The sequence below is a fragment of the Ambystoma mexicanum genome, chromosome 2p (genome assembly GCF_040938575.1).
Source record: "Ambystoma mexicanum isolate Mex_15411 chromosome 2p, UKY_AmexF1_1, whole genome shotgun sequence".
Taxonomy (NCBI): Eukaryota; Metazoa; Chordata; class Amphibia; order Caudata; family Ambystomatidae; genus Ambystoma; species Ambystoma mexicanum.
This window is the reverse complement of record NC_090923.1, coordinates 1,391,874,380-1,391,897,719: the sequence shown is the minus strand read 5'-3', so window position 1 is coordinate 1,391,897,719 and position 23,340 is coordinate 1,391,874,380. Positions and strand designations below refer to the sequence as shown.

The 23,340-nt window shown below is 45.4% G+C and overlaps 1 protein-coding gene across 1 annotated transcript in view; it reads right to left on the bottom strand.

Moving 5' to 3' along the window:
- Positions 1-23,340, bottom strand: part of MYO1G (myosin IG) — a 1,030,638-nt gene that overhangs the window by 634,381 nt on the left and 372,917 nt on the right. Inside the window, exon 12 of the mRNA XM_069645825.1 lies at positions 6,390-6,460. Coding sequence (XP_069501926.1) covers positions 6,390-6,460 — 71 coding nt within the window. The remainder of the gene's footprint in view (positions 1-6,389; positions 6,461-23,340) is intronic.

The following is a 23,340-nucleotide window of genomic DNA, read 5'->3' as shown; positions in this document are numbered from 1 at the left end:
TGATTGATTGTGTGCGTACGTTCTATTCATGAATCCTCGCTTACATCTAGACCGCTAACACACACTCCTACACGTAGGATGAAGCCAGTGTGTGCCGTTGTTTTCTCCGTTTACAGATGCTTTGTGACAACGAGAGTTTTGGAGCACGTCAAACCGGCAATGGGCCTCATTGCAAGTTTGGCAGTCCGGAAATAACGGTGCTGGTAAGCTTACCGGCACGGTTGTTTCTGGACTGCCAAACCATGAGTCTGCTGGCGGGTGCCGTTCCGCCCGCCAGGTCTGACCCTGGCGGGAGGAACGGCACCCGCCAGCAGATTTTCACGGAAGCACCGGCACGGTTACCACCAGACTCGTAATGAGTAATTTCTACGTTCACTTGTTGGCAGCATAACGTGTATGGAAGTTAATACCTTGGACAGCGCCATGAAGTAAAGGGCGCCATTGATCTTTAGTCAGACAACAGCGTAGTGTATTTCATTAAGAAAACGGACATGATAAGCATCCATTGAAGCATGATAGCTTTATTAGGCTGTCACATATCGAACAGCGGAACACCCAGTGATAGTCACTAAGGAAGGGCCCACAACATCAACCCGCTATGATTTGCCCATGATTAGGGGGTGCATCGAACAGCATATTTAGTATTCGGGTAAATACCGAATAGTTTGCAACATATTTCTTTTATTTAATAAATCATGTTTTTCTAAACATAAAAATCACGTTTTTAATCAAAAACACTATTTTTTATTTCTCTTCATTTTCATCAACACATCATCCTTGTTTAGGGCACATAAGCCAGAAAGAGGACCACATGTATGAACAGATGTTCCTTATGCAAAGTCATTGCTACTCAAAGTGGCAGGCTCCATGAAGGCAACGTGTCCGGTTGCAGTGAGCAACATGGACATTGTGCTTTTCGACTGTCAGTGCATATGGTACCTCTTGCTAGCTGCCAGCTACATTACGTGGAAAGTGTGTTTTCCTCTGAACAGACGACTCTATGTCACCTGGGACACTGTTATCATGCCTCCGCCATTAGCATTGTGGGAACTGTAGTCTTGTCTTACGTTATCTGACTCAGATGGATTTACTGAAAACTAAAGTAAACGCCAAGACTGGGAATAGCTTGCCCCAAAATGGTGTTCTCTGGTAACTTTATCCGTCCTTGCAGCTTACATAGATATAGCAATGGTTTCTGGCCAAGTGTGGCCTGGCTTATAGGGAGCTCTGGAGATTTCCCGATAGGCCTCTGCACCCTGGGCCTCTTTTGTGTGGCAACCTAGTTTATTTCCACATTTTGTCATATGAAAAGGTTTGGTCTTGTTGAAAATCTATAATATGGGGCCACTTTGAAAATGATTCCCAGGGCTTCTTTTGGTTCCCGGGCCACCCCTGTTTCTGGCCACTCATGGGGTCACAGAGCATTGCACGTGAATAGTCTGTCCAGTGCAAAAGGTAACCAACAGCAAAGCGGACTGCTCCTACTGTGCATGGGGCAGCGCCTAGCAGTGGTCCGGCATCGCTCAGCGCTGTGACCCATGTTGTTGTAAGTGATGGCGGTCACCATGGAAGCCACATTACAAATGGAAATGCAGAGCTGGGCGGCCTGCTATCCCCTGCAGACCATGTACCTGCATGCACTCTTGTGTGCAGTTTGGCCTGTATAGCTCCTCACTGTGTATTGCCTTTTTGTTCAGGACAAGATTAAGATATCAAAAACAGGGCAAAGGACTCCGTACATCTGGCCCCAGATTGTGGGCTTTGTGACAGCACAGGCAAAGCACTCTCAACTCTCATCCCATACCCTCTAGGGCACACCGACTGCCTGCATAGTGCGGGAGCTACTTTCCAGCAAGAGGTTTCCTCAGAGAGACCAATGAGGTTGGAGCTGGTCGGTCACGCATCACAAAACCTGACATGTAACTGAATCTGACCAACGCCTAGGAGCTTGAAGAAGACCCTTCAGTCTTTCAATTACACTGCATGTAGGTCCACAAGGCCTTACCTCTCCCTCCTCCTTCCCAGCCCACTAGGGGCCTCTTAAACCGCCCAGCAGACTCAGGCTCTCCATCGAGCTCTCTGTAGCCCCACAGAGGAGTGTAATGGCCTGGGTGTTAGTCTTAGCAGTGCATGGCGGTGACGCGAGTTCTGGTTGAATAGCATACCATAACTGGCAAATGTCTATGTTTTTTTAATTTGACATTGCAACCATAACGTCACTTTTTCAGTGAATTTCGTAGGTTTGCATTAGTGCAACTTAATCAGAATGTTATGTTATGTGATGTTAATTTATACCGCGCAACGCTGCCATTTGCATGGTTTCCAGGAGCTAACATGGCTCTGTAAAAAAAAGTGGGTAAGGTTGGTTAGTGAGGGAGATAGGGATAGGGTAGAGGTTGTGCTCATCTGTTGGTGCGCGCAGAACCAGGAGAAACTGGCACCTGTGCGTGTGAGATTCCTCAGCGTGCTTTGTTGTGTGCACTGGGGCTTGTTGTGTCCGTACGGGTAGCGTCCAGTGTCTGAGTTGTTTGTTGTCTGCGTGTATTGGGTTTGTAGTATTCTCAGAGAGGGGTGTGCGGTTTGCACATTTTTGGTGGGTTGTTTCCCTAGCCCTCTGGGCGTATGTAGTACGTGAGAGGTGATCTGTGGGTGTTGAATGTCCCTTTAACAAAGGTTTTTCAGTGAATTTCATCGGTTTTTATTACTGCAACTTAATCATAACTTCCCTTTAACAATTTCTTTTCACTGAACTTCAAGGACTTTTATAAGTGAACATTTGTCCTGATGTTACAGCACTGTATACAAGTTATTAATAATTCCTCTTTTAACACATATGAAAGGACTATAAACATCCTTTAACAAATATGTTTCGTGCAGCGCATAGTGATGTGTGTCATTTCAGCAGTGCATGCTGGGGATGCAAGTCATGGATGAATTGCCTAGGGCATGAAGCACGACCACGGCCCCGTCCCCAGAAAACCACCCCCATTATCTAGTGCACCTAGCCTGCAAATTGGTCCAGTGTCCACTATACCCCCATAATGTGACCAATTGCCAGTGTTCATGGTTTACAGCCATAGCCTGTGACCACAATCCATGGGGCACAGCCTTTGCCATGCTGCAGGCCCCAATAAGCAAATCTGACTATACATATGTCCTTGCCAGGTGCAAGGCCCACTGCCCAGGCACCAAAGTTATATCATTATTATTTGTCCCTATATTTTGACACTTTGGAAAAAATAAAACACAGGACAGATTTGCAAAAGCATGCATTCAGGTCCTTGCTGATGCTCCTCGCGCACGTTTGCTGCAAACCCGTCCAGCACTTAAGGCAATAGCTGCAAGCAGAATTGTGTTTTCCCATTCAAGCCTGTCCCAATTTCGTAAATGTTACCCAATGCCCACTTTAACCCCATTGTCCATTCCTAGTGGCCCTGGGCAGTGGGCAGATTATCAGGGTCAGCTATATCACTATTTTCTCTACCTAGATTTCGACACTTTTGCAAAAGCATGCTCTGTGGTCCTTGTCAATGCTCCTCGCACAGGTCCGTTCAGCACTTTGGGCTGTAGCCTCGATCAGATTTTCTTTCACATTCAAGTCTATGCTAATTTAGAACATTTTGGGACCGCTGTACACTTTTGTCCCCTCTTGGCTGAATACCTTCATACTTTGCATAAACATTCAAAGTTGGGTCGATAATCTTTTTGAAAAACTATTGCTCCGATTTGTCAAACAGCACCAAAGTTATAAGCCATCTAAAAATGTTGGGACCCCCCCTTTGATTTTGTCCCCTCTTGTTGAAACAGCACCAGACTTTGCAACAACATTCAACGTTCGGTTTATATTGTTACTGCATGCAGTTTCGATGAAGTGCGCCAAAGCTATAAGCCGTCTAAAAAATGCTTTGTATGACAAGTGTAATGCTGTGGTTCTGATTATGTTCTTACTATAATGTTTGCAAACTGCGGGAGCTGTTCGTGAATCAAACATGGTGTCCATTTTAAAAGTTTTGGCGCACCTCATGTTTCCCAACTGACCAGTCAACGGCTGCGAACGATGTCCGCAAATGTTACACAGCTCTCTCATTGGTCCAGAGGCGTCCGCAGACACCGAACCAGGAAGTGTGAGTCTGTGGACCGGACAGAGATATCACAAACTTTTTTTTATATACTTTTTGGTCATTTTTAAAAAGTCTGCTGGTGCTGGGCAGATTAACACCAAGTGTGCAAAAGCACACATTCAACACCAGGCCAGAACAAGTTTAGTGCAAATCCATCCAGCGGATTGGGCTGTAACCGTGAGGAAATCTTTTTTCCATTCATGTCTATCCAGATTTCAAACATTTTGGGACCATTCTTATAAATTTCCTCCCCTAGACTAAATCACACAAAAGTTTGCAAAATAATTCAGAGTTGGCTGTATACTTGTGTTGCTAAGTTTCAGGAGGACTTGTCAAACGGTGCCAAAGATATAAGCCACCCGATAATATATATATATATATACACACACACACACACACACGAATGTCCTTGAACATTTGTCAAGTCTGCGAACATCCCAGCAATGTTCACGAACATCAGAGATGTTAGCAGACTTCGGAAAAGAAAAAACACCTGATTATTGTCTTTTTCTGGACAAATCCCATCCCATTACCATCACCCCAGACCTCCCCAGATATTATTTCATTTGTTTGACAAGTGTAATGTTGTGTTTCTGAATATGTTTTTACAGCAATGTTCACAGGAATAAAGGCGTTGTTCCCGAATCCAAGGTGAGTCTGTTTCCAAAATTTTGATGCACCTCACATTTCTCAAATGACCAATCAGCAGCCGCATACGATCTCTGCGAACATTAGCAGGCATCTCTGATTGGCCCAGAGGCATCCGCGGACACCAAACCAGGAAGTGAGTCCACAGACCAGACAGACGGAGCTATCACAAATATTTTGTACCTACATTTTGGGCATTTAAGAAAGATCTAATGGACGGATTAACACAGAATTTAGGAGTGCGTGCTTTTGGGGCTAGGCCGCTGCTCCTTGTGCATGTTTGGTGCAAATCCGTCCACTGATTTTAGCTGTAGATGAAAGCAATTCTTTTTTCCATTCATGTCTATCCATATTTCAAAGATTTTGGGAACACCCCACAAAACTGTGCAAGCCAATTCAGAGTCGGGTCTATACCTTTAAAAAAAGTTTCATGAGGATTCGTCGAACAGTGCTGAAGTTATATGTTGTCCAAGAACTGCTCTTCCTATGGGAAAGACAACTTAACCATAACTACAGGGTCACTATTGTGGACCCTGTATTGTATATATTTGCATGAATGTCCCTGAAAATGTGTCAAGTCTGCGAACATCAAAGCAATTTCCCTGAACATCTGAGATGTTTGCAGACTTTGGAGAAAAAAAAACACCTGATTTTGGATTTTTCTGGACATATCCCATCCCATTTTCATCACCCCTCCTTTTCCCTCCCCAGAGATTGTTTCATTTGTTTGACCAGTGTAATGTTGTGTTTTTGAATGTTATTTTCCATGATGTTCACAGACATTTGACGCAAATCCAACATGCCAACATTTCCAAAGTTTTGATGTACCTCATGTTTCTTAATTGACCAATCAGCGGCCACATACGATGTCTGCGAACGTTCCGCTCAGAGGCCTAGCCAGGATTGTCTAGCAAATAGGGCCTGAAGCTAATGTAGTTGGGCCCACTGCACTGACAAAAATATCTGTAAATTCCCACACAGCGCTGCTGAGTGGGCATTTACAGATTTTGGGTGGGCCTTGCGCCTCAGGCCCTACCCTGTGTACCCCTCTGGTTCCGCTGCTCTCATATTGCTCCAGAGGCATCCGCGGACACCAAACAAGGAAGTGATTTCACGTACCAGACCAAAATATCACTAATTTCTTTTAACCTACTTTTTGGGCATTTTCAAAAAATCTACTGGACGGATTATTACCAAATTTGCAAAAGCATGCTTTAGCCGCGAGCAAACTTTTTTTCTCTTCATGTCTATCTGTATTTCAAAAGTCTTGGCACCCCCTAGAACTTTGCTCCCCCCTTGACGAAACCCCACAAAACTTTGCAAGAAATGCAGAGTCAGGCTTACATTTTTTACAATGTTTTCTGAGTATAAGCCAAACAGTGCCAAAGTTATAAGCTGCCCAAAAACTGCTCTTCCTATTTTATATATATATATATATATATATATATATATATATATATATATATATATATATTTTTTTTTTTTTTTCCATAGCTGTAGAAGTTTGATTGCTTCCCAAATAGTTTTTAACTGCTAGTTGAAGCTTGCTCTAGGAATTAGGTGTGGAAGAGTGGAGAATGAAAATGGCAGCACAACTCAGGAAAAAGAAACAGGACTCACGTTACATCTCCGGCATAGTGAAGGATCCGGAAATCACGATTAAACTCCATAGACTTGTCAATTGCACGGTGCTGTGAAAGAGAGAAGGGACAGATGGTTAGGATAGGCTCTGATACTAAACCAGAAGAGGAGAAAGATTTACACAGGAGTAACACTCTGTTGACTTATATGGCGAAAGTCAAGCCATAGGTCTAAAGGCAAAGATAATGATAGCAGTACAAAGAGACACTAGGCCTCATTACGAGGCTGGCGATAGTCGTGCCTGGAATACAGGTACGGCTGCCGCCGGTATTTTATTTTTCCGGCGATCAGATATGGGCAATTACCGGGTCATTACAGCCTTGCCGGACCCAGTATTTGCCCATTCCTGGGTGCCGGGAAAAATTCTTGCCCATTCCCATTTGAGCCCCATAGGGCTCAATGGGGATGGGGAAGCCGGATACACCGGCACCGTTATGAACGGGTCCGGTGCATCCGACATGCTGTGCTCGCGGGTGCCCCTCTGCCCGCCAGGTCAGAGCTGGTGGGCAGAAAGGCACCCGCGAGCACAACTCATAGTTTGCCGGTCCAGGAACTAAGGTACCAGCAAGTTTACCGGTACTGTAGTTCCCGGTACGGCAAACTTGTAATGAGGCCCACTATATTAGAACATGGTATGTCCATTTGCAAGCCGCGTTCCCCGGTGACACGCCATATGTTAAAGGTCAAGGCCAAATACTGTGGACATTAAGATTCAACGGACGCAGGTGACCTACGATCAGTGGCCCTTGGTGACCTTGTGCAATGGGCTAGACCATGGATCTGCAACCTTTGGCTCTTCAGAGGTCTTCAACTATAACTCCCATCAGCCCTAGCCAGGATAGGCAGTGGCAAAGGATCGTGGGAGTTGTGGTTAAGAGGCATCACAAAAGCAACAGTTTGCAGAAGCCTGGGTTAGGCTGTTGGAGGGGAAGAGTGATGGAGGATAACTCATGTCCTCCTGGTTGGCTAGTGGCCTGGGCCTTAGGTGGAATGTGGCTGAGCGTCGTACGGCATCTCTTAAACTTTCCGGGAGCATGAGGACTTTTCATATGTCACGTGTACTCCCCCAATTAATTTAAAGCTTACCATCACAGCATCACAGTTTCTCTTCCAGCCTATGCCCCGTCCCCCAATGTTCTGTCAATAGTCCTCCTGCCGGACCGGATGAGGCCCTGTACCCCACTTTCCCTGTCTGGAAATGCTCATAGGAATAAAGTTGGAACAATCGATAAACTGTGGCACAAACATCTAAGTACTGTGCCCTTAAATATTCTACAGGAGGACAATTTGCTATTCTAACACCAGTCGCAGAAAAGTGGGGGGTAGTGTTTTATATTGGGGACCATGTTGTATGACCACATGCAGCCCTCAAGGGGACTTTCCAAAGAACACATGTGTACACTGCGCAGCCCTGGCCTTCGAACATGCAAAGACAATCTAAGAAGGGTGGAGGATAGTGGGCCATGTCCTCACTCATGATTGTGAAGCGCTTCAGCAAGCCTAAAGGTTGGAATACAATCCAAGCGGCAATGCCACTAAGACTGGGGAGACTTTTCAAAAAGGTGATCTGCAGGCTCCTGTGAATCTCCTTGTGAGATCCGTTTAGGTTCCTGTAGATGTTTCTTGCAACCCGAATCTCCAATTAGAGCCAGACATCTTTAAGGAGAAATCTTTAAGGAGAATCGGGAGACGTTTGGGCAGGTTTTTCTTGGGAAAAATAAACATGCATGAAATAAATTACAAGGCTTCAGATGTGTTAGTGCACCTCTTCACTTGCGCCCGAAAAATGTGTGCCCCATTCACACAGTGCCTCTGATGGCACGAACATTCGTATTCCGCAATCAGGGAAAGAAATGTTTGCTTCTTTTGTTAGACATTGTTAGACATTTCACAATGACGATCCTTTTAAGGCCCTGTAATGATGAAATGGACTCCCAGGAGCCGTGTGAGCGCATGCAGCACTACAGCTTCGGCAGCCACTAATGTATACAATGGGGTTACGCCATCACTTCATTTGTGCAAGAGCACAGCCTCCTGGAAATGCAGAGGCCACATTTGTGAATGCAGTAACCAGTGCATTTCTCAAAGCAATGCAAATAAAAAAGCATCCTCTTGGCATTTTTTATTTGCATTCCTTTTTTGTGGATTTGTACTAAGTGTATCTAAAACATTACAATAGTTTGTCAACTGCAAACAAAAAGCTAATATTGGTTTCTACATTTTTTTTTTAAGCTGCCAGTTGCAAGCCATTAGTCATTTAGACACTTTCTTTTCTTCAAACATGCCTGGCAGGAAAGGTTCTGGCCTATTTCATTAACTTCATAGGTCTGCTTTTGTCAATCCAATGTTATATCAACATTTGATCATCAAGAAATTGCCATGAGATTAACCCAAATCTGTCACCTGATTCTCTTAAACGTTCGGCCAAATTCAAATCATAGGCATACAGGGACTGTTTGGGTGATCAGTTTTCAGCTGAATGCATTCACCTAGCCTTAAATGCCACTGTAGATGGCAAATCATTTCATCGTAAATATTTTCTTTTTTAATGGCTAGTTATTAATTATGAATGTTCATTGATAGGTTGTGCTGTCCTCCATTAGGGTTTAATAGGGTGAACAAACAAAGGCAAACAGTAACAGGTAACGCTACCCAGGAATAAGCATGCTGTACGCATGAAGAAAAACAAACAGTGGCCCAGTGTTAGCTGAAACATTTTGTAAACATGCAGAAAACACAGCAAATAAAAAAATGCCTGTATTGCCACTGTAAGTACACAGTCATAATGGCTTTGCAGAAATATTTCCATCATTTGTCCCGTTTGCCCTGTAAGCATACACCTGTGAGGGCTTTACCCAAATACTGCCAGCTTTTGCTCCTGTTAGGCCACACCCGTGATGGCACTGCCCAAATATTACCAGCATCTCTTCTGTAAGGACACAACTGTGATGGAACCCCCGACCCCCAACCAAAAAAAAACAGATACCTGCATTTGCCACTGCAAGGTCACACTTGTGAAAGCTTTGTACCAAAATGCCTGTAATTGCTACTGCAAGGGCCCACCTGTGATGGCTTTGCCCCAAAATGCCAACATATGGTCCTCTAAGGACATACCTGTGATGACTTGTCCCCAAATTGACAACATTCACATCTTTAAGGATACACGTCTGATGGTTTTGCCCCCAAAAGCCAGCCTTTGCTACTTTAAGGACACACCTATAATAGCTTTGCCCCAACATGCCGGTGCTTGTCCCTGTAATTTCCCTGCCCCACTATGCCAGCAATTGCTCCTGTAATGACACACCTGTGATGGTTTTGAACCAACATGCAAGCAATTTCCCATATAGGAATGCTCAATAGGTTACATAAGGCATAGACATAGTAGAAAGACATCAGTTCACCTCGTGAACAAATATATGTTTTATTCTCTCTGTGCTTAATAGTGTTTAAACACGTTTTTTCAGAGTTAAAATGTATGTATTGGGTGTGTGAGCTTTATTTAAGTACTCTGCCAAACTACAGCCCTTTCTGAGAAGGTGCTGCCATTTATAAAATGAGTTCTTATATAATGTCCATATACCCAGTGGGCACATTTTAACACTGACAAATGTGTGCGTTGTAGGGTTTGTGCTCTATTACAGTCAGCAGGAAGTGGTGAACAGAAGTCTTTTCACAATGTCTGCATAATGCAATTGTGCTGTAACACTAACTTGTATGTACCCCATCTGGCCATGTCGTCACCCATGCCCCTTACTTACCTCTACGTGCATGTCCAGGGCACCCATCATCTCCCATATTGCCTCCCAGATCGCAGACTGCCTCCTCACAAGTGGGATCCCTCTGCCCATAGGACTCCATGGGAGCTGGGGCTTTACATGTAATGTCTGAGGGGCTGCACACACAGGTGGGAAGAAAGGAGTGCGGATCACAAGATAAGGCTCAACAGCTTCGCTGTTGGTGCCTAAAAAGTCAATCTTTACTCCGTACAATTATTTGCAATCATTTTCCATTTGCATTTACATAATAACTGTTCACTGTGTTACAGCTTATTCGAGTTAAACAATAATATGTCAGCAAACACTTTCATGTGCAAAGTGTGTAATTGTCTCATTCCATCTTTCGGTCCTTCACAACGAGATGCAAAGCTTTATTCGCAACCTCCACTCTTGAGCCAAATGTCCAACACAGTCATTTTGAAAGGTCATTCTTCATCTTGCACACAATCGCTTACATGCAGGAATGGCAGAATCTACCAGTAATCAATACAGAGAAGCATTTACCATAAACTCCAGGAAGGCGGGTCTAGTAAGGTATCCCTGGTGCTCAGCTTTGGCATTCCCTGTGATCCTCTCCACAGTGAGTGCGCCAAATCTTAGGCTGCCATCTTTTTGGAGAGGGGATCCTGTCCATTGGGGTGAGCGGCACTGACCAGATACCCACATGTCAATGTAGATAAAAGGTTGCATTTGCTGGAGGTCTCCCAACTTTTCCATTCACCATAAACATGCCCCAAACAGTGTACCCAACACATTACATTACCACACCACACCTTCCCTCTAGGATCAATAACCAGTCTTCACTAGCCTTCAACAACCACCACTCCCCCACTCCATCCAGACCTTTCTGTCTCATATGTCCCTCAATTGCTCCATTAGGGCCTACAGTTCCCAAACCATGCCTTCCAGATGCCTTCTATTTTTGACCTTCTGTTTCCCAGTTCCCCACCTGCCCTCTAGGCACCTTCCATCTGATTTATCACCAGGGTTCTCCTTTCTGGCCTAGCAGTTGTTATGGAGATGTAGCATTGTTATGCTTCAGTCCCTCTCCTAGTGAGAGGCCCCACACTTTTTGCCAGACTTCTGGACCTTTTTCTGAAATCCTGAATGAGTGGAGCCTTTTCCCACCCATTCATTCATTCTTATGGGCTCTGTCTTTTGGATCTCCATTCTTTGCATTTCGCCTGTCCTATGGAGTCTATTTTCCTCCATTACTCTGAAAGGCGTCTGTATTCTACTATTGTAGCACACAGCTCCATATGGGCAGTGTTGCTGGAGACCCTTAGGGTCCTCCTTTAAGATTATTCTACTGTATCCTAGAGTAACTACAGTTCTTAAGGATAAGTATCTCTCCTAAAACTTTATAGCCTGAGAGATTGGCACACACCACCTTACGTGGAGTTCCAAAGGGATACCTAGCATCCCCCTTCTCTCGGCTCCTGTGACTTTTTAGTCACATAGGCAGTCTCCTAGTTATTGCTGGTGGCAGTGGAAATGTTTTGCCAACTATTGTGTAACTGTTCTACCGCAGGCTATGTCCATAACCTCGGTAGTGCACAATAGGGGCACCCAAGTACTAACTTGGGGCCTCCCTTCTTTTTTTGCCATTACTAGCGTGGTTGTTCTTTGTCAGCCCTTCTTCTACCATTCTGGGAGGGGAGGCCTGTGTGTGTGTATTGCCTTTGGCTGGAACCCTCGGGTGTCTCTACCTAGGCTCCAGAGCGTCATGGCAGGTAGGAAGTGGGGTAGTTTTTCACCCTTCTGTCCCTTGTCTGCCAGAGTGCCTGAATAGGACCAGCTCCCACTGGGGATCTGGCTGTCGTGTGAGGACAGCCAAACGCCACTTTCTGTAAATTGCTGAGACAGGTTGCAGAGGAGTGAGTGCTGGAACTGTACAAAAGGTAAGGATTCTGGAGTGAAACCACTGAAAGCTGAAGTAACCGAAGAGGACGACCAGAGACACCTGCAGACCCTTTGCAACACCGTGAAGCGACTGCTGCAGTCCTGACCCCGTTGTCTGTGTGACAGAGGAACTCCGAAGAGGACAACTCCTTCCCTTTGACTGGTGGGAACAACCGGTCCCAAGGCGAACTTTGTTTTGAGCCATTTCCCAAGGTCCTGTGAGTTTCCAGAGCTGTGGATCCCGAATACCAGGAGACCTGCTGCCATTTTGATTGCATCGTCGTGGAAAGGCTGAATCCATCCAAGTCTTTGCTGAGCCTTAAAGGACACTCTAGAGACAAAATCTAGCTCATCCAGACCCCGTCATCAGAGTACGGGACTGGAAGAACCAGAGAAGATTGACCGGGCGAATTGCATCCTTTGTTGGAGCTGCAGAAAAGGTGCCAAAACCGCAGAGTGACCAAAGAAGCTGATGAAAGCCATGCCAGAGGTCCTCACTTGAGACTGCTGCTGAGAGATCCTGTCCATTGTCCTGCCTTTCAACATCAAACCAAGGAATCCGGAGGTCAGGTCCAGAACTGCAACATCGCAGAGAATCCACCAACAACATTTTCTTCAAACCTAAAGTACTGTGGGGGAAAATGTATTGCTTACCTTATTCCAGAAAGTCACTCCAGAGCGTTGACATGCACATAGATGTGTCCAGGGCAACGCCCTCTTACCGCCGACTCAAGCCGCTGCTTGCGTCCCTTTAGCAAGTCCTTTAACAGGGTCTCCAAAATTGGTTAAGCCTTTTTGTATCTTCCTTACTAGAGACTAGAAAGCATCCACTGAAACCTTTGACTTCTGCTGCTTTTCAAGGTCTTTAAGCCTCTCCAAAATGCCTTTTAGCTAGGGTTGCGTTTTGGACTTTAAAATCCTTGCTGTGCAGGGAAACTGCCTCTAGAACCTGAAGCTCTGCTAGCATAACACTGACCAACTGTTTTCCTTCCCAAAAATCACTATCTTATATGTGTATACTCACTAAATGCAATTACTGTATTACTTTTTGGGTGTGCGTTATTACCGATGGTACGGTAGACATGTTAAACTCCTGTAACAATTGTACACGTTCAGCAACACCCAACTAAGAAGTAGCCTTTTGAAAGTATTGTAAAGTATACCTATGTGTTTTGGTTTATTGTTCTAAGTATTTAACAGTGACTCTTGTGTAAATATAATATATCCATATTTCAATATAAATGTATGTGTGTTTCTTTGATGTGCATTACTAACTTGGTTCAGTGACCTTACCTACGGCTCACATTTTCCTCCTAAGATAAGCCTAACTGCTCTGCCACCCTATCAAGGTTCCTGAGCAGTGCAGACTGATACTAAGATTTGGGGATCTACAAACCACTGGAATAGCTTACTAAAGTCTTACCTCCAAGTGGGATCTAAGTAAAACTTCCCTAACACCAAGTCTTTCATGCCACCATGTTCACCCAAAGGGCAGGGTTGATCTTGTTATCCCCCACATTAATTAGTAACCTAAACCCACCACCCACATTTATTTGTTGCAAAAATAATTACAAGCTATTCGATGAATTCTCCCTCGACCAATTCTGCTGCAGCAAAACCTCCTGTTATTGAATAGTGCACTTAGGAGCACAGCGATGCAAGGCCAGATTCCCTGACTGTCTGTCTGTGCTCATGTTGCCGCCCTAATGGCATCAGAGTAATATGAGAGGGAAAAAACGAGGGAATACTTGGATCATTAATGGGACAATTTGAGGCCATTTGCAACTTTACATGACATTTTGAGATGATGTAGCACACTGTTGTTTCCTTGGTCACATGACCACAAAACACCCTTCTTCACCAGGGCTCTATGGGCAGCCTTGCCCAGGCAGCCATTGTCCTAAAGAAGCAGCTTCACTCCGTGTTTGCCCGTGTTCACCTGTGAAGCCTGCAGCCATCACTTTCCAAAGACACCAAGTCAAGCCTGCATCTCCTCCAGCCTCCTGACCTCGAGGCACCACCACCGGAGAGATCACCTCATTGGTAAGCCTTTCCTGTGCTTGGGCACATCATTTGCGCTCCAGTATCATTCTGAAAACCCTTTTTTCCCCCAAAAAAGAAAAATACTCCCAATTAGCCCATGGGGTCTGCTGGCTAGGCCCGCTGGGCTAGTTCTACAAAATAAATCTTTCCAACTCATTCTACAGTTAGTAGTCCCGGAGGGCTACTACACCTTGTGGAGCTGAGCATTGCTCCAAGATGGCGGACGGCAGCCTCTCTTTGTCCCCTCTGCACCAGCCCCCTTTTCTTGGCCACTGATTGACCTGCTAGTGTGCCTGAAGACCAAACAGGGAGCCGGCAGGCTAAGCCGACCACTGACTAAGGCCCCTGTATTAGCCTGTCTGGAGCGGGATGGAGCACCTCTCCCAGTAAACTCTTTTGGACTTTCACCCTAAAGGATTCTAAAGACTTCTACTTGCACTGGTAAACAGTCATGAAGCACACTTCTACCAACACTCCTGCCAAATCCCCTGTCCCTGTGGTCGACCATCCGGTGGATGATCAATCCCCCTCCCCTACGACATCGAGAGAGGACCACCTGCTGGCAACTGTGCAAAACGGCTTTCCCACCGTAAATGTCAAGCTGGATGATATTGTCTCCACTATTGGCTCCCTGAAGTCAAAATTGGAAAAGGAGGGAGCTCAAATCACAGAGGTTGAGTCCAGAGTTCGTGTAACGGAAGATAAAGTTGCAAAGCATGGTCGCGACATAGCTCATCTCCAACAGTAGTTCACCAGAGTCCGAAATAAATGCGACGATCTTGAATCGCGTTCGCACCGCAATAACATTAGAATTGTCGGGATTCCCGAGGTGGCCTGTAAAGGTTCGATGGAGAAATACACTGAACATCTACTCAAGACCATGTTTGATCCCTCTGGATTCTCGCAGCATTTCCTTGTTGAAAGGGCGCATCGGGTCCTGGTCCCGGTTCCTAAGCCGGGCGCTCCTCCCCGAACCACTGTGGTCAGACTTCTAAACTATCGTGACAGGGACCTGATCCTGCGTATGGCCCACGAACATGGCGCCCTGCGCTATGAATCCTTGGACATTCACATCTATCCAGATTTTGCTCCGGCTGTGCTCTCCTGACGTAAATCATTTGATCCTGTCAAGAAGATGTTGCGGATGCGCCAGGTGCAATATGCTCTGCTGTACCCAGCCAAACTCTGTTTGCAGCATGGTGGCAGGGCCCACTTCTTTGAAGAGCCTAGTGAAGTGGTATTGTATATTGAGGCCAATATTCCCATCCCTCTGCCGCGTAGGGACCGTGGCGACCGAGGTGGATCCCCAGCATTTGCTCGTGCCCCAGACATAATGAATAACGATTGATGCTGCTGGCCATACTTCCCCGTCTACACTCTTAGATGGGGTGTAACCTTTTCTGGCGGGAGGACTGTACTGAGGTGGTTGGCCATGCATTTGGGTTCTCAGGCGACCTCACAGTGCACCCCATGGAGTTTTTTAAGTTCTTTTGTGCTTGGGTATACATCGTCAAGGTTTGGGAGATGATGAGGGTGGGGGGGTGTAGGGGATGTTGGTGTTTATTTTTCCGTTGAATTTGATACAACTGTGAGTGTGGTTTTAACGGGCCGTTACTGTCCAATGTTAAGGTTGCTTAATTATATCTTGACAACAAGTGAAGGTCTATCCAATTGCAATATGCACGACTCACCTGTGCACAAGGCCAATCAGCTGCGATACTAATACTGCTCTGGTCATGAATAAAGTGAATGCTAACCTAACTTTCCTTTCTCGGAACGTGCGTGGCCTCAACCACCCCATTAAAGCCCGGAAGGTGTCTGCTTATATAAACCGCTGTTCACCCAAAATAGTTATGCTTCAGGAGACACATGCTCTTGGGCCCACTAATGAAAGATTTGCCAAAACCTGGGGCACTCAGCGTTTTTATACCAGCTACTCATCCCAGGCGTGTGGTGTGCTCACTTTGATACATCACTCCATTCAATATCAAGAGCACAGGCGCGGATTAGACCCTTTGGGAAGATATGTGGTGGTGTGGGGCTTATTGCTTGGGGCCAAAGTAGCGCTTGTTAACACATATGGCCCTAATGTCGGCGACCCTCAACTTTACTCCCATATCCTTGACCTCCTGATCAGGGACCCACTCCCACATATCATTTGGGGGGCGATTTCAATCTTATTCTTGAATGTACCCTAGAACGTTCAAGAGACACGCAGAGGGAGCTTTCTGCAGCGGGCCGTATGGTGGTAAATGTTATGAGCCATCTAGGACTGATTGACCCCTGGCGCAGTCGAAACCCGTCCAAGCGTGAGTATACATATTACTCCACTGTGCATGATGCACATTCTAGAATTGATCTATGGTTAATTTATGTCTCTCTCATGACACAGGTTGTTGACTCCACTATTTGCCCTTGCACCCTATCTGACCATTCTCCCATCAAACTGACACGTGTCTGTCTGATGCTGTGTTAAACCGCGGCCCTTATGGCACATGCCACCAGGATGCTTATCGGACACGTTACTGTCCGAAAGCTTACACACTGAATCGGCGGAATTCTTCCTGAGGAACGCATCGTAGGTTCCCCAGATGGGTACAATTTGGGAGTCTTATAAGGTATGGGTCAGGGGCGAGATAATTTTCAAGGCCTCCGGGATGCTGCGCGAGACCAGGAAAAAGCTTGCTGAGGTTGAGGTAGAATTGAAGAACTTGGAAGACGAATATGCACGTACAGGTGATAGGACGCTACTTGGTTGCATTAAGGGTAATCTCTTGAAGTTCAATGAACTCGCGGACCTAGAGGTCCGTTTGCTATACCGCCCTATTCAGGCTAGGAGATATGGTGAGGCAGACAGACCAGGGCGGCATCTGGCTCAGGCGGTACGTGGGCACACAAGCTTGCATCACATTTCAGGAATTCAGGGGGTGTCGGGTGATATCCTTAGCTCCCCTGAGGCTGTAAATACAGAATTCTTTGAGTTCTATAAATTGCTCTACTCCAACTCAGACCAGTGTTCCCCGGCGGAACTGGAGCATTACCTCAACTCTATTCCGCTTCCCAAACTCACGGAGGAGGCATGTCAGGAGTTAGATCTCCCCCTTACCACTGATGAGATTATAGAGTCTATCAAATCTCTTCCCTCTGGAAAGGACCTTGGTCCAGATGGCCTCGGGATCGAATTATACAAGGAACTGAGCTCGGTTCTGGCCAATCAACTGCTCAGCACCTGGGAGGAATATTTACAACGCTGAACTCTTCCTCCTTCGATGTCGGAAGCACTGATAACGGTGCTACTGAAACCTAACAGACCCCCTGAAAATTCTCATCCGCTATCTCTGATTAACTCAGACACTAAGGTCCTAGCTAAATCATTAGCGTCAAGGCTGCTCCCGCACATGACTGAGCTGGTCCATCCAGACCAGTCGGGTTTCATCCCCGGGCGTACAACAGCATATAACTTGCGTAGGCTCTTTGGTGTGCTTTCACAAATCAACCCAGACGCACAGGCTGTGGCCGCCTCATTAGATGCCAAACAGGCATTTGATTCTGTGTCTTGGCAATTTCTGTTTTCGGTTCTCAGGCGCATGGGCTTGGGCAAGTTTTTTATCCAATGTGTCAAATTGCTTTACTCCTCGCCGATGGCTAGGGTCAGGACCAGGTCTACAATATCCCCTATATTTATACTCACCAGGGGCATGCAACAAGGGTGCCCCTTATCCCCGCTCCTTTCTGCTCTCTCTATTGAGCCTCTGGATTGTATCATGCGTTCCAGACATCTAATCGCGGACTTCGCATGACCGGCCCTTCTCACATAATTTCTTTATATGCTGATGACTCCCTATTATTTATTAGAAATCCGTCAGTCAACCTCCTCCTGATACTTGAAAAAGTGCGTAAATTCACTATATTCTCTGGGTACCGCATAAATGAAGACAAGTCAGAACTATTCCCATTATACGAGTCTACGGCCCCGCCGGCAGATCTGCTGGGCTTCAAATGGGCGCAGGATAGGTTGAAATATCTGGGAATTATTCTCTCGCGGCAACACCAAACATTGCTTTCTGAGAATCACTGGAAATATATTTCTATACTTGCTGATAAGATGAATTTATGGTCCAGACTGCTTCTATCGCTGTATGGCCGACTGTCCCTTCTGAAAATGGTTGTGGTCCCCAAGTTACTCTACTATTTTGTTAATATACCTTTGTGGCCTGGAAGGAAATATTTTGATAAACTTAGATCATTGGCAATAGGCTTTTGTTGGGGCTCGGATACACCAAGTATGAAATGGGAGGCTATGACTAAGCCCTATGAACAAGGCGGTCTACAGGCGCCTGATTTTGGACTGTATTACGAGGTAGCCCAGGCGCACTTCATGAGCCATTGGTATGCTCCGCACTCCCGCCCTGTACACACACGACTGGAAAGATTCAGCGCTGCCCCCACCTGTTTACACACCATTGTTCTTGCTAACAAACATCTAGATACTTGATTTATGACCCGGTCCGCACCACTGTCAACGCCTGGGCGAGGGTATTTAAAGGATTGCAGCTCTCTGAGCCATATGCAGGCTCTATTCCCCTATGGCGGTGCCCTGACCTTCCACCCACCTATGATATAACTATTAGGGAGGATTGGGATCCTGGGGGTGAAATGACTCTGGGGGACCTCTTCCCAGGGGGCACTTATGTTACCCTACCAGATTTTGTGGAAAAGCTTGGGGGAGGCCCCCCCACCCGTACACTGCAATACTAAAGAATCAGGGCTGCAGGCAGATCAAAGTGGTCATCATTCCCTATAGAACCTATTGTATGCCAGCCCCTGCAATTTGTAGTCACCACTGGTTATTCTCAAGGTCTGATCTCCACACTATATAGGAATTGCCAGGACATGCGGTGGCCACCTGGCACTGCCAGGCTGTGTTGGGAGAAGCACTTAGGCAGCCCGCTTGATGACGGTAGATGGGCACGCTGGTGTAGGCCTACTAAGGATGTCTCGTTGAATGCGAGGCACCGCCTTATCCAATTCAAATTGCTTAATAGTCTGCACTATACTCCTGAGAAGGTCGCCAGATTTGCCCCCTCGGCTTCTTCCAACTGTACCAAATGTGGTACTGCTGAGGCTGATACACATCATATGTTCTGGTCCTGCCCTCTTGTTCGGTTCTGGGAGGAGGTGGCTGCGATTCTTCATGACTGCACCAATGTCTCCCCGTTACCGTTATTTCCCAAACATCTATTTTGTGACATCGGGAAGGCAACAACTAAAAAGAGACGCCTATTCAATCTTGGGTGTCTGATAGCCAAGAAATGTATTCCGCTTAAATGGAAGTCTGGGGCGGCACCAGGGATTGATTTGTGGCTGAGGGAAATGACTCATGTATGTGAATGTGAAGAAACATATATCTCATTGGTTGTACCGACTTGCAGGCCCGAAAACATCTGGTGACCATTTCAAGAGTATTTGTGAAGTCAATTGTCTAACACTGAATAACTGTAACTGTTCTGTTTTTTTAAGGCACATTGCATTTCATGGACATTGTTTTTGTTACGATGGCAAAATGGCAGAGTGATGCTCAGATGCGCTTTGATTTATTGCACTGGATGTCCTTCACTGCATAATAAATAAAGGTTACAAAAAAAAATCAGTCCTGAAGCACATTGCTCCATCCTCTGTCCTTGACACCATCCCTGTTGAAACAGCTACCTGCTCCCTTTCCCCACTGCCAATCTGTAAGTGCTGATCTACCACCAACAGCATTACCTTCATGTCATGCCTCGTAAAGTCTGCTTTCCTATTGCTCTCCTAACTCCCTGCTCCAAAAGAAGATAGAGGCCTTCTTTTCCTATACTCTCTGCTTCCATCTCAAGCAGCCTTTTCGTTTTTTGTATGCTTAAGAGTGCTTGCTGCAAAATTCGATTTTAGGCGTGCTTTCCATCTGTGCAGCCATTTCGTTTTGTATGCTTTAGAGTGATTTCTGCAAAATTTGATTTTAGGTATGTTTACAAACTTGTCTTTGATTTATAAATCTTGGCACTTAGAGCACACCTAGTGTTTTCTGTCTGCCTGGCCGCCTGGTGCGATTCTGTTGTTGTATAGTGCCTTTGACCCTCTCCCAGCAGTCCTCTGACCTCCCTCCTCTTGTTCTCTTCCCCCGATGGTGCTCTCCAACTCTCCTATCATTTCTAACTGTTTCTCCATCCCCTACCCTCCCTCTTGCACAAAGTCTGGAAGGAAGAAACTAAAAAGGGCACTCCTAAGATCCAACCCTGGTCTGCCCATCGCAGACACCTACATCAGTGCTTCCCCCAGACAGATTATCACTGGCATCCTCTTTGCTGTTCCTTCAACTAACCTATGGACCCCCATGTGGTCTCTTTCCTCTCCCCTTTCTCCTCACCCATTACTGGCGTCACTAGATGGGAAGTGCTCTTTGCTCAGTTCAAACCTTCCAAATGCACCATTAATGTCTATCACAATGGCACTTTCATGGCCCAGGGCTCTCAGCCCAAACTTCTCCTTCTGGATAAACGTCTTCCTTCCCTCTTCAACTTCCCACCCTCTCCTTCCACCCCTCCTCCCCTCATCCCCCATCACCTCCCCACCAGAGGTAGGACTGCACCCCTTTGCCCCACCCTCTGACATCTGTTGTTTCCTTGAAGACCTTGACCTTGACGTCCTCGCCCTCACTGAGACATGGTTCAAAGCCAGCTCTGTCACTGCTTTTGACACTCTTCTTACTGATGGCTACAAGATCATATCCAACCCCAGACCAAAACATTCAATGAATCAGCCCCTAATTGTCATAAGTATAGTTGGTATACGAAATCCCCCTGTCATACATAAACGTATTTACAACAAGGCTGATAGTTGGAATAATTTATGATTATGTATATAATGGTGTTTTGTTGAAACCCTGGATATGTTGGGTTTCTTACAATCAATACTGTTTTGTATGTGTGCATGTTGTCCTTTGTTGTAGGTGTGATGTGGGGTGGGGGGATGATACATATGTTGCTCAACTTTATAAGATGGTTTGGCTTTTGTCACAGTGCTCAAATGGAAGATTTTACATGATTGAAGTACTATGGGAGCATGTGAAAATATAGAGTGTATTAGTGGGCTCTGAAGGGGCTTGTTTCAGTGTGTACTTGGAATGTGAAAGGGTTGAATTGCGTGCGAAAGAGAAAGAAGGTGCTGTCTAAACTTTGGCGGGAGAAGATTGACGTGGCTGTTTTGCAAGAAATGCATCTACTTGATGGTACTGGTAGTTCTCTGACTAATTCACGATATACGAAAGTTTTTTTGAATTGCTACTCCTCTAATTCCCGGGGTGTTGGGGTGTTGGAATCTTGTTGAGGAAGGGTTTGGATGCATGTGTTGAGAAAGTGAGTATTGATGATGATTATTATACTAATTGACCTTAAATGTGAGGGTATGGTGCTAACAGTTGGTTCTATATATGGCCCATGTGCAGGAGGAGGGGATTTTTTTGATTCACTGAAGGCGATGCTTGGTGATATGGGAGATGAAATGGTTATTTTGAGGGGGGGGGGATTTTAATTGTGTGATTGACTTGAAAATGGATAGATCCTCGACGTATAACTTTACCGGACAGAAGTCAAGTAAAGTTTTTCGAAATTTTTTGGAGGTACATGATTTGGTTGATGTTTGGAGAAATTTTCATTGGGGGGAAAGGGAATACTCTTTTTTCACATGTGCATAATTCTTATTCTAGGCTTGATTACATATTAGTGTCAGATAGGCTAATTGAGAATGTAAAAGAGGTATCTATGGGGGAACGACATATTTCAGATCATTCCATGATTATGGCTCAACTGAGGTTATCCGCTGAGAGGCAGGGACTTAGTAAATGGAGGTTGAAACCCTGTGTGTTAAATGATAAAGATGCTACTGAAGCGTTGATGGGTTTTATACCAAATTTCTTTGAGGTGAATGTTGGCACGGCAGACAATATGGTGGTGTGGGATGCTTTCAAGGCCTCGGTCAGAGGGGAACTGATGAACTGGACTGCAAGGATGTGTAAGGTGGGGGAAGCCAGGTTGGCAGTGCTTGAAAAAGAATTGGGAGATTTGCAAAGGAATTATGCTTTATTAAGGAACTACTGAAAAGTGAGGTGAACTCGCAAGTTGAGAGGGGTTTGTATTACATGAAGCAAAAATACTGGGAGCAAGGGGATAAGGCAGGGAAGTTGTTAGAAAATAGATTGAAGAGTTATTCAGAGAGGGTGTATGTTCAGAAAATTGTTGATGAATCTGGTATTATCGAGATTAAGAAAGATAAATTTGGTGCATGTTTTCGTTCATTTTGTGCTAAATTATATACGGAAGATATTGCTGCGCAAATAGAGGATTTTGATAGGTTTTTTGGGAAAATTGTCCTTCCAGTACTTTCTGATGGAGGTGGATGTTGTATGGAAGCCCCGATCTCCATCCAGGAGGTTTTGTCAGTAATTGAGGGAATGAATAAAGGCAAATCTCTGGGGTTGGATGGTTTGTCAGTGGAATTTTATCAAAGGTATAGGGAAGTGTTGTCACCAATTTTATGGGAATTTTATAATTGTTCTTTGAAGGAAGGGAGGCTATTTGATTCAATGAAGGAGGCAATCATTACGGTGATTCCAAAGCCTGAGAAGGATGCAACTAGGTGCAGTAATTATCGACCTATCTCCTTGCTCAATGTAGATTTGAAAATCTTTACCAAAATACTAACGGAGAGGCTTAAAAAATATATGGGTGAATTGGTGGAGCGATCTCAGACAGGATTCATGGAAAGGAGATATGGATATGATAATATTCGAACGCTGTTAGACATTTTGAGTTTGCCAGACTCAGAGTTATAGGATATTTTGTTGATTTTTTTAGACGCAGAGAAGGCCTTTGATAGGGTGAATTGGGGCTTCCTGAATTATACACTGTCGAAATTAGGTTTTGGTCCTTTCTTTATTAAAGCTATTCAAGTGCTTCAGAATGACATTTCGGCAAAGGTGTGGGTGAATGAGGGGTTTTCTATGTCCTTTCCGTTGTTTAGAGGGACACGCCAGGGTTGCCCTTTGTCACCACTGTTATTTAATTTGGTATTGGAGCCTCTGCTGGCATATATACGTCAGTTGAGGTGTGTCAGGGGGTTTGCAGTTGGTGATGTGGAAATTAAATGACTGGCTTATGCGGATGATGTTGTGGTTA